The following is a 12,539-nucleotide window of genomic DNA, read 5'->3' on the forward strand; positions in this document are numbered from 1 at the left end:
TCGCATATCAATATTTGATCTGAGAACAGTGAAAAGCAATTTTTTCAAATGGATTTTGGCATATGTTTTTAAGTACATGTACTCACTGTACTTAAGTACAATCTCAAGGTATTTGCACTTGACTCGAGTATTTCCAATTTCTAATACTTTTACTTCTACTCCACTACATCTCAGAGGTAAATATTGTACTTTTACTACACTACAATTATTTGAAAACTTTAGTTACTAGTTACTTTGTAGATTTTGATTATTATTACAAACATACACACTTAAGCCCTATATTGGCCATTTGAAAATAGCAGATCTACAAGCGCAATGCATTGTTAGGTTGTAGATAGTATAGTAGTTTAATTAGTTATTAATAAAAATCGCGCGCATGTGACCCGCACCGCATCGTGCACCCCCCCACTAAACGGGACAAACGGGGTGGGGGGGAGCGCGCACGCGTAGAGGGGGGCATCCATTACAGATTCTGATTTGCCCAGCCAACATCATGAAGCAGGCTATGCGGTCGCGTCTCCATTCATGTCTTCGTGCACCTTGCTGGCTGCAGCTTGTTGTGTGAGAAGCACGTTGGGCTTGGTGCGCTGTTATAATCGGTCCGTCTGAAACTCGTCCAGCGAGAAACGTTCCGCGGTGCAAAAATAGGTGCGATTAAAATGCGTTAATTCTTTAACGCGATATTTTTTCTGTAATTAATTGATCGAAATTAACGCGATAAATTCCCGGCCCTAATAATTAGCTTGGGTTTCCATCACCTAACAATGGCTCCTGTTGAGGTTTCAAAGAAATCACATGTCACTGATTCAGGGACCCTAATAGGTCACTGATTCAGGGCCCCTAATAGGTCACTGATTCAGGGACCCTAATAGGTCACTGATTCAGGGCCCCTAATAGGTCACTGATTCAGGGCCCCTAATAGGTCACTGATTCAGGGCCCCTAATAGGTCACTGATTCAGGGCCGCTAGGTGACTAACAAAGGCTGCAAGTTTGGACAGCCTGGAAAGAATGTCACTACGGTACGGGCACAAAGATCAAAGGAGGAATCCTGCTACTGAGGCCAGTAACGGATATGCTGTTATTTCAGTTATGTCACAGCAATAAAAGATGATGAAAGATGTACGACTTGACATTATTGCTGACAATTTTCCAAAGCATTCTGTGGATTGTTCGTTTTTTAAGGAAATCATTATTGTCAGTATAGTATGAATGTCATCTGGCAGAAACATGAAATTTGCTTGTGAAATATAATCCAACACTCCATATATTATTATTATGCGTTATTATTATTTTTTTGTCATGCTATCTTTGCATTTTACCCACATGAATCTTAGCGTCATTATTCTGGGGCCAAACATTCGGCGTTGTGAGCATGTAGAGCAGCTATTTTTTGGCTGAGAGGTTTGGTGTAGAAGCAGGGGTTTTGAACTGATTGTGAACCAGGGACCACCACCCTGACTAAGCATCAACCTGGGGACCACTGCTGTGTTGGGAGGGGGATATGGATTAAGATTGCTATGCATCCCATGTCTATACAACCCACTGTTTCTCAACCAATGGTCTATGGACTACTTAGTGGTCCATGGTATAAATAGGTGGTCCATGGGAAAATGTTTTAAAACGTAAATGCATTTTAACTTTAACTTTGTTAAATGTATTAATATATGTTTAAATAGTATTTCATAAGTGAAGTCCATCACATGTAAGTTGTTTATACTTAATAGGCGTGGTGTGGGAGAAAAAGCTTTAAATTAAATAATGACTGTTAAGAGCTTGATTTCATTTGTTTCACTTTACTACGTGCAACAACTTACAGTATATCAAGCCCTGCATTATTTAACTGAAATGGTTAAACTGGTCCAGAGCTAAGAAAAATGAAAAAATAAAAAAAGTTGAGAACCACTGATCTATTACTATCCCATGGTTGCCCTTGTTCCATTCTCTTACTTTATCCAACCTTCCATTAAACTAATGTTAACTGAAATATTGATTTGTATCTTATGCATATGACACATGTGATTGTTTTATATGGGCACATTTCCTAATAATGATGACTCAATCAGGTAATCCTGTACACTTCCCCTTCTTGAGATTCTAACTTCCTTCCCTTTTTTTCCCTGTGGAATTGTCTTGCCCTCCGACTTCTCAGTAAGTCAGAAGTTTAGTGCACTGTTCCATGGAAGACAATAAATAAATAAAAACTTTCATTTTCAATTTCATACAGTACTATAATGCATGGTCAGAGACCACATGCAATACCTTCACGGACCACCAGTGGTCCACGGACCACCTGTTGAAAACCCCTGGTGTAGAGGGAAAAAAGAAGCGGACAAAGTACAGAGCCCTGGGGGATCCCAGTCAACAAAGTATTATAGGGTTTAAGTGGTTAAAGTTTTTTTTTTAAGTGTGAATTGATTTGAAAAGGCAGGAGGAAAATAGTGAGACTAATTTACAAATGAAAATCAAACGTCCATGACTTATTAACCAATGCAATGATGTCGTTTAGCCAACGTCCAATCAATTATTCAGGTAAGTTCTATAACATGTTAATGACTATATGGAAACGATGTAAACAAACATAAAAATCCTTTTCAACCCATTAAGAGTTCATGCATCTGTGACTTTCTTTGGCTATTCATAAAATGACAGATCTACAAGCTCATATCGCGGCACTCGGTGCCGCGACATGAGCTTGTAAATCTGCCATTTTTGAAAAATCGTGAAAATGTGTGCAAAGCTTTGAATATATATATATTTTTTTGTTGCCAGACCCAGGGGGTCTGGCTTACAAGAGGCTTTGTACCCGTTTTCTCCATACATGGGCATGCCCCCTTTGTCCTTAGGCCCCAGCCATAAAAGTCTGTCCCCCTTTCGTCCATACATGGGCATAAACACAGGGTGACACGTCATGTGAAGTCTGGGTCTGGCAGAACCAGGTCTCCTGGTCTTGTTAAGAGAGAAATGTGTGCAGATAAAAACACCTGCACAAATCAGTGTTGTTCCACATGCATGACATCAGTTTGTGTTGTGAGTGACATCAGACCAGAGCTTTGTCAGCCTATATAAGCTGTTGCAGACATCTAGAGAGATCGAGAGGAATGTTGAGAGTTTATTCCATCAAGACAGAGACAGAGACGTAGACAAAGACACACAGAGACAAAGAAGTGACAGACGTGGACAGAGTGAGACACAAAGGAAGAAAAGAGAGATACAGAGATAGAGATGCTGTGCTGGTCGGTGTCTCTGAAAAGAGGACCACAGACAGACAACTTCCATGGTTGTGCTGCTGGGCCAGTGGAGGACAAGGTGTATTCCTTTGGAGGGTTCTATAACAGGCTGACCTACAACAAGGATCAGATTGATGTTCACGTCTTCAACACAGTGACTTTGTGCTGGATGAGGTTGCCCCCAGTGACAACTGGAAGAGGAGAATGTTCCCTTGATGTTCCCTCCATACGCTGCGGACACACAGCTGTACTGATAGATGATATCATATATATATGGGGAGGGATGGTTAATTGTGAGGTAAAAGGAGATGGCAAATGGTTTACCATCACGGGAGACAGTGACAACATTCTTTATGCATTTGATGTCGACGCCCACAGATGGTTCAAGCCGAAGATTTCCGGAACTGTTCCAGAGGCGAGGGATGGACACTCAGCCTGTGTCTTGGAGAAGGTCATGTTTATCCATGGAGGATGGACCCAGCTGACTGGACGCACTAATGACATCTACAAGTTGGACACCACCACAATGATCTGGTCTTTAATTAACATCAGAGGCATTCCATCACCTGCTTCATCACTTCACTCTGCCACCATCATCGGGACAAAGATGTTTGTATTTGGGGGATGTGGGCACCAGGACAACAACATCAGAGTGTTTGACACAGAGACCAACTATTGGCTGAACACACCTTCTGCACAGCTTCTTCCAGAACAACGTAAGAGCCATGCAGCCTTTGTCTACAATGGAGAACTGTACATATATGGTGGATACAACTCTGGTCTGAGAAGACACTTCAATGATCTGTGGAAATTAGATTCCAAGACCTTCTCCTGGATGAAGGTTGAGCCCAAGGGGAAAGGCCCAGATTTAGGGGGTAACATGTGCTGTTGTTGCATGGTGGGAGATCGTATCATCCTCTTTGGAACATATCTCATCTTTCATATCTTACATGTAAGTCCTAGTCTGAAGACATTATGTAAGCTAGCAGTTATTCAGAACGGTTTGGAGCAGTCAGGTCTCCCACACAACATCAGGTGGGAACTGGCAGCCATGACAACAGAAAGACGAAAACGTAAAAGAAAGACAAGAAAATAGAATGAAAAAATGCAAAATAAAAAAATGATGTTCCAGTGGATGTTGTTGATCGTAGAGAAGATGACACCGAGTGGCCTGGACTTCCTATAGACTTAAGTCCTAGTTTTAAGACATCTGGAGCTTGGGAATCTGACTAAACATCAGAAGCTGGCAGCCGTGAAAAAAGCAAATGAAGGAAAACAAACTGGGGAAAAAAAAACAGACTAGATTTGATTCTCAACCTGTGGGCTGTGAGGATATTGCAAGTGGGCTCCCAAATAATTAGTAAATTATTACTACGATTCTGCGGCTCTCCAAAGATCGTCAAAACACAGATTCAAAAGACTATAACTACCAGTTCCTTAGAGAAATTAAAGGTTAACTTAAAGTTAACCACTTAAAACCCTCATTGACTTGAGTCCCCCAGGGGTCTATACTAGGTCCCTTCATTTTTTTTTTTTACCTCAAAATACCTCATTTATAAGCTCACAATGCGGTGCGTTGCAGCACGCTGTGAGCTTGTAGATCGGCTATTTTCCACAGAATGCTGGTCTATTATGACTGTCCAGAATTGGGATGCAGCGAGTTAAATGGTTAATTCTATCAAATGTAATTATTTTGGATAATATTTGAATATAACATAATTAGTAGGACTAATGGGACTCGATTAAAAAAAAAAATCTAATTAATTAGAGGCTTTGTAATTAATTAATCGCTATTAATCGCATTTTAATCGCATATCAATATTTGACCTGAGAACAGTGAAAAGCAATTTTTTCGAATGGATTTTGGCATATGTTTTTAAGTACATGTACTCACTGTACTTAAGTACAATCTCAAGGTATTTGCACTTGACTCGAGTATTTCCAATTTCTAATACTTTTACTTCTACTCCACTACATCTCAGAGGCAAATATTGTACTTTTACTCCACTACAATTATTTGAAAACTTTAGTTACTAGTTACTTTGTAGATTTCGATTATTATTACAAAACATACAGTAACCACTTAAGCCCTATATTGGCCAGTTGAAAATAGCAGATCTACAAGCGCAATGCATTGTTAGGTTGTAGATAGTATAGTAGTTTAATTAATTATTAATAAAAATCGCGCGCATGTGACCCGCACCGCATCGTGCACCCCCCCCCCCCCCCCTAAACGGGACAAACGGGGTGGGGGGGAGCGCGAGCGCGTAGAGGGGGGCATCCATTACAGATTCTGATTTGCCCAGCCAACATTATCAAACAGGCTATGCGGTCGCGTCTCCATTCATGTTTTCGTGCACCGTGCTGGCTGCAGCTTGTTGTTGTGTGAGAAGCATGTTGGGCTTGTGCGCTGTTATAATCGGTCCGTCTGAAACTCGTCCAGCGAGAAACGTTCCGCGGTGCAAAAATAGGTGCGATTAAAATGCGTAAATTTTTTTAACGCGATATTTTTTCTGTAATTAATTGATCGAAATTAACGCGATAAATTCCCAGCCCTAATAATTAGCTTGGGTTTCCATCACCTAATAAAACGATGGCTCCTGTTGAGGTTTCAAAGAAATCACATGTCACTGATTCAGGGCCCCTAATAGGTCACTGATTCAGGGCCCCTAATAGGTCACTGATTCAGGGCCCCTGATAGGTGACTAACAAAGGCTGCATGTTTGGACAGCCTGGAAAGAATTTCACTACGGTACGGGCACAAATATCAAAGGAAGAATCCTGCTACTGCGGCCAGAAACGGATATTCTGTTATGTCAGTTATGTCACAGCAATAAAAGATGATGAAAGATGTACGACTTGACATTACTGCTGACAATTTTCCAAAGCATTCTGTGGTTTGTTAGTTTTTTAAGGAAATCATTATTGTCAGTATAGTATGAATGTCATTTGGCAGAGACATGAAACTTGCTTGTGAAATGTAATCCAACACTCCATATATTATCATTATGCGTTACTATTATTTTTTTGTCATGCTATCTTTGCATTTTACCCACATGAATCTTAGCGCCCTTATTCTGGGGCAAAACATTTGGCGTTGTGAGCATGTAGAGCAGCTATTTTTGGCTAAGAGGTTTGGTGTAGAAGCAGGGGTTTTGAACTGATTGTGAACCAGGGACCACCACCCTGACTAAGCATCAACCTGGGGACCACTGTTGTGTTGGGAGGGAATATGGGTTAAGATTGCTATGCATCCCATGTCTATACAACCCACTGTTTCTCAACCATTGGTCCATGGACTACTAGTGGTCCATGGTATAATGTTTTAAAACGTAAATGCATTTTAACTTTAACTTTGTTAAATGTATTAATATATGTTTAAATGGTATTTAATAAGTGAAGTCCATGAAATGTAAGAAATGTTTATACTTAATAGGCGTGGTGTGGGAGAAAAAGCTTTGAATTAAATAATGACCGTTAAGAGCTTGATTTCATTCGTTTCACTTTACTACGTGCAACAACTTACAGTATATCAAGCCCTGCATTATTTAACTGAAATGGTTAAATTGGTCTGCTGGTCTATTCCTATCACACGTTTCCCCTTATTCCATTGTCTTACTTTATCCAACCTTCCATTAAACTAATGTTAACTGAAATACTGATGTGTATCTTATGTAGGACACATGTGATTGTTTTATATGGGCACATTTCCTAATAATGATGACTCAATCAGGTAATCCTGTACACTTCCCCTTCTTGAGACTCTAACTTCCTTTCTTTTTTTAATTTTTCTGTGGAATTGTCTTGCCCTCCGACTTCCCAGTAAGTCAGAAGTTTAGTGCAATGTTCCATGGAAGACAATAAATAAATAAAAACTTTCATTTTCAATTTTATACAGTACTATAATGCATGGTCAGTGACCCCTGGTGTAGAGGGAAAAAAGAAGCGGACAAAGTACAGAGCCCTGGGGGATCCCAGACAACTAAGTATTATAGGGTTTAAGTGGTTAAAGTTTTTTTTTAAGTGTGAATTGATTTGAAAAGGCAGGAGGAAAATAGTGAGACTAATTTACAAATGAAAATCAAACATCCATGACTTATTAACCAATGCAATGATGTCGTTTAGCCAACGTCCAATCAATTATTCAGGTAAGTTCTATAACATGTTAATGACTATATGGAAACTCTAAAAAATCCTTTTCAACCCATTAAGAGTTCATGCATCTGTGACTTTCTTTGGCTATTCAAAAAATGACAGATCATGTCGCGGCACCGAGTGCCGCGACATGAGCTTGTAGATCTGTCATTTTTGAAAAATCGTGAAAATGTGTGCAAAGCTTTGAATATATATATTTTTGTTGCCAGACCCAGGGGGTCTGGCTTACATGAGGCTTGGTACCTGTTTTCTCCATACATGGGCATGCCCCCTTTGTCCTTAGGCCCCAGCCATAAAAGTCTGTCCCCCTTTCGTCCATACATGGGCATAGACACATGCTGACACGTCATGTGAAGTCTGGGTCTGGCAGAACCAGGTCTCCTGGTCTTGTTAAGAGAGAAATGTGTGCAGATAAAAACACCTGCACAAATCAGTGTTTTTGCACATGCATGACATCAGTTTGTGTTGTGAGTGACATCAGGCCAGAGCTTTTTAAGCCTATATAAGCTGTTGCAGACGTCTAGAGAGATCGAGAGGAATGTTGAGAGTTTATTCCATCAAGACAGAGACAGAGACACAGATACAGAGACGTAGACAAAGACACACAGAGACAAAGAAGAGACAGACGTAGACAGAGTGAGACACAAAGGAAGAAAAGAGAGATACAGATATAGAGATGCTGTGTTGGTCGGTGCCTCTGAAAAGAGGACCACAGCCAGACACCTTCTATGGTTGTGCTGCTGGGCCAGTGGAGGACAAGGTGTATTACTTTGGAGGGTTCTATAACAGGCTGACCTACAACAAGGATCAGATTGATGTTCACGTCTTCAACACAGTGACTTTGTGCTGGATGAGGTTGCCCCCAGTGACAACTGGAAGAGAAGAATGTTCCCTTGATGTTCCCTCCATGCGCTACAGACACACAGCTGTACTGATATTAGATATCATCTATATCTGGGGAGGGATGGTGAATTGTGAGATAAAAGGTCACAACAACTGGTTTACTATCACGGGAGACAGTGACAACGTTCTTTATGCATTTGATGTTGACGCCCACAGATGGTTCAAGCCAAAGATTTCCGGAACTGTTCCAGAGGCGAGGGATGAACACTCAGCCTGTGTCTTGGAGAAGGTCATGTTTATTCATGGAGGATGGACCCAGCTGACTGGATGCACTAATGACATCTACAAGTTGGACACCACCACAATGATCTGGTCTTTAATTAACACCAGAGGCACTCCATCACCTGCTTCATATCGTCACTCTGCCACCATCATAGGGACACATATGTTTGTATTTGGGGGATGTGGGCACCAGGACAACAACATCAGAGTGTTTGACACAGAGACCAACTATTGGCTGAACACACCTTCTGCACAGCTTCTTCCAGAACAACGTAAGGGCCATGCAGCCTTTGTCTACAATGGAGAACTGTACATATATGGTGGATATAACTCTGGTCTGAGAAGAGAGTTCAATGATCTGTGGAAATTAGATTCCAAGACCTTCTCCTGGAGGAAGCTTGAGCCCAAGGGGAAAGCCCCAGATGTGGATAACATGTGCTGTTGCATGGTGGGAGATCGTATCATCCTCTTTGGAAGAAAGCTCATCTTACATATCTTACATGTAAGTCCTAGTCTGAAGACATTATGTAAGCTAACAGTTATTCAGAACGGTCTGGAGCAGTCAGGTCTCCCACACAACATCAGGTGGGAACTGGCAGCCATGACAACAGAAAGATGAAAACGTAAAAGAAAGACAAGAAAATAGAATGAAAAAATGCAAAATTAAAAAAATGATGTTCCAGTGGATGTTGTTGATCGTAGAGAAGATGACACAGAGTGGCCTGGACTTCCTATAGACTTAAGTCCTAGTTTTAAGACGTCTGGAGCTTGGGAATCTGACTAAACATCAGGAGCTGGCAGCCGTGAAAAAAGCAAATGAAGGAAAACAAACTGAAAAAAACAGACTAGAGCATTTATTCTCAACCTGTGGGCTGTGAGGATATTGCAAGTGGGCTCCCAAATAATTAGCAAATTACTACGATTCTGCGGCTCTCCAAAGATCGTCAAAACACAGTAAAAAAAACGCTGGCACCACATGGATGAAGTGGATGCATAGTACCTGGCAGTGAATGTGTTTTAAAAAAAAAAGAAAACATAGGAACTTTTTCTTTATAAGCTTGTAAAATAACTTGCATTGTGTATATGTTTAAATATTCAAATATTGCACACATTTTCACGATTTATCAAAAATAGCAGATCTACAAGCTCAGTGCCGAGTGCCGCGCTATGAGCTTGTAGATCTGCTATTTTTGAATAGCCAAAGAAATCTAAAATGACACAGATGCGTTCCCCGATTGAATGGGTTAACTTGCACACAATGATGAGAGTCTATGGTCCGTACCGATTGGCTCCAGTGGTGGAGTGGTGGAACCTTTCGTTGTCATCTTGCATCTGGAGCCTGATTGGTCGACGGAGACCCCAGTAGATGTTCAGTAACCCTTCAAGTGTCAGCTCTCCGTCCTCCTAAACACACACACACACACACACACACACACACACACACACACACACACACACACACACACACACACACACACACACACACGATTTTAGGACAGCGATTTTATCAATGCCATTCTTACATGTTTTTTTTTTATGATATCCCCAAAGCCATAGATAGCTGATCTACCAGCTCACGTGTGGTTATATTAGACACGTGAGTCTCTGCTACTAATCCCACTAATCAGTAATCCAACTAATCAGTCGGATTACAAAAAAAAGTATCAATACCACAATGTAGAAATACTCCCTTACAAGTAAAAGTCCGGAATTCAAAATTTACTTGAGTAAAAGTATGAAAGTATTGGTATCAAAATATACTTAAAGTAAACATACTCATTATGCAGAATATCCCATTTCAAGTTTTCAAAATGTATACAAATCAAGCCGATCTACAAGCTCTCAATGCGACGCATTGAGAGCATGTAGATCTGCTATTTTCAAGTGGCCGAAATGTATATAGGGTTGAAGTGGTAATGTATGTTTTGTAATACGTAATAATAATACATGTAATGCGTAGTGGAGTAGAAGTAAAAGTATTGAAAATTGGAAATACTTCAGTAAAGTAAAGAAAATACCTCAGAATGTTACTTAAGCACAGTACTTGAGTAAATGTACTTGGTTACTTTACACCACTGCCAATTATATTACAATACATGTCGAACCATTCTCTCCAAAGTGAGTGACACACATAGCGACCATGATCTGACTGGTGCCAACCCACACTTAGAACAAACATGGGAAAGTTCTCATTCTCCTGCTCTGCACCACAATGTGGGTGTTCTGACACCAGGATGATGTGTAACACTGGTTACACAACCAGGAGACCACAAGGGGAGGTAGATGTCATTTCCCATATGCACATAGTGTTTGTATTTGTCGATTACATGTATTATCCTCCTATAATTAAGGAAACCTCTGTCTGTCTGTCTGTCTGCCTGTCTGTCTGTCCAGGTTTTCTCATAACCATGTGCAGACACTCAGGAACCATGTTTTTAACTTTTCCCAAATTCAAGCTGTTTATCAGTGCTTTTTTTGGGAAACTTGTGTAACTCTATGGCCGCAGTTTCCGCCGTTACTGCGCATGCGCGGCATGCACGTGACGTGACACATGCATGGGCATGGGCGGCCACGGGGTCTGTTGTCGCGGTTACGGTCCCCCAGGCTATGGGATGTACTCTGTTCAGCTCTTGGTGCAAACAGCACTAGCGTGTTGTTTACTCATTCATCGATACACCGGTGTCGTAACTGTCTGCAGCCAGGCAGACATGGAACACAGACCTTGCCCATACTGCCATACACAACTAAAAGTCTGCAAATACTGTGACTGCACACATACATCCCCTGGTATGGACTAGCTGTGTTCACTTGTATTGTTTTATTGGATCTTGTTTAGTCGATACACTTTTTGTATTAGCTCGTGCTCATTTGATTTTGCTATTTTGTCTCATCTGTTTAAGAAAGTAGGTAGCTGATATATAGCACTTTTATCTTAGCGCTAGGTATACTCTTGGTTGCTTGTTTTTGCAGGAAATGCACTTAAGACTTCTGGTGATTAGTAGTTTTGTTCCCTACCTATGTTGAATACACTTATTGTAAGTCGCTTTGGATAAAAGCGTCTGCTAAATGACTGTAATGTAATGTAATTTTCTATGCTATGTTGACTGTACCATGTGCTGTTTATATTTCTGACTAATAAAGTATTCAATCAATCAATCAATTTCTCAAATTCTATGACACACGTGGGGGCATGGCCCAAGTAAAGGAATACCAGCGCACGTCCACACACACACACACACACACGTGTTGATTTCATCGACTAAAACTATGACGAAAAATGTTAGTCTAATACCCTTTTTCACTGACGAAAACTAGATAAAAACTAAATAAAAACCAAGCTATGATGACTAAGACTAAGACTAAATATACTGACAATTTCGTCAACAAATAAAAACTAGACTAAAATGAGATCCAGCAGAACTAAGATAAGTCATTTTATGTTTGGTGTCGGGTGTTGTGCTATGAAAATAGCAGATCTACAAGCTCACAACGCATCGTGAGCTTGTAGATCGGCTATTTTCTGCATGCAACCAAGTGTAAAATCAGCCATTATGACGCCATCAAGGCACCGCCAAAATACATTATAGTCGACTAAATAAATTGTAGATTTAGTCGACTATAATCTTATGATATTTAGTCGACTAAAACTAGACTAACAGTAATACATTTCAGATGACTAAAATATGACTAAAACTAAATGGAATTTTATTCAAAAGACTATGACTAAAACTAAATCACAATTTGCTGTCAAAATCTCACACACACACACACACACACACACACACACACACACACACACACACACACACACACACACACACAGAGTGAAGCAGAGGTTACACAGCACAGCTCATCGCAGCAAGAGACCAGCGTGAATCAGATTAGTCTCGTGGTGATGGGTGACATGTCACACACGTTGAGCTTAATCCGTATCCACGCTCCTGTACTGTACACTGAACACATTGTACTACTGTACTGTCTGTACACTGAACACATTGTACTACTGTACTGTCTGTACACTGAACACATTG

General features: G+C 40.6%; 2 protein-coding genes across 4 annotated transcripts in view; one reads left to right on the forward strand and one right to left on the reverse strand.

Annotated features, from left to right (window-relative positions):
* rassf4a (Ras association domain family member 4a) overlaps positions 1 to 12,539 on the reverse strand; it is a 61,301-nt gene that overhangs the window by 14,154 nt on the left and 34,608 nt on the right. For all 3 annotated transcript variants that reach the window (XR_014602143.1, XM_084076977.1, XM_084076976.1), the window contains exon 4: positions 9,791 to 9,912. Coding sequence is in view for 2 of the 3 variants with exons in the window: in XM_084076977.1 (XP_083933103.1) it covers positions 9,791 to 9,912 (122 nt within the window). In the remaining variant the exon portion in view is untranslated. The remainder of the gene's footprint in view (positions 1 to 9,790; positions 9,913 to 12,539) is intronic.
* Positions 3,224 to 4,324, forward strand: LOC311058099 (kelch domain-containing protein 3-like; the record flags this gene model as incomplete). Its single annotated transcript, XM_084075405.1, has 1 exon — positions 3,224 to 4,324. The coding sequence occupies one exon, from the start codon at positions 3,224 to 3,226 to the stop codon at positions 4,322 to 4,324; it is 1,101 nt and encodes a 366-aa protein (XP_083931531.1).

This window comes from Gymnoscopelus microlampas, assembly GCF_963454915.1.
Source record: "Gymnoscopelus microlampas genome assembly, chromosome: 13".
In the NCBI taxonomy this organism is placed as follows: Eukaryota; Metazoa; Chordata; class Actinopteri; order Myctophiformes; family Myctophidae; genus Gymnoscopelus; species Gymnoscopelus microlampas.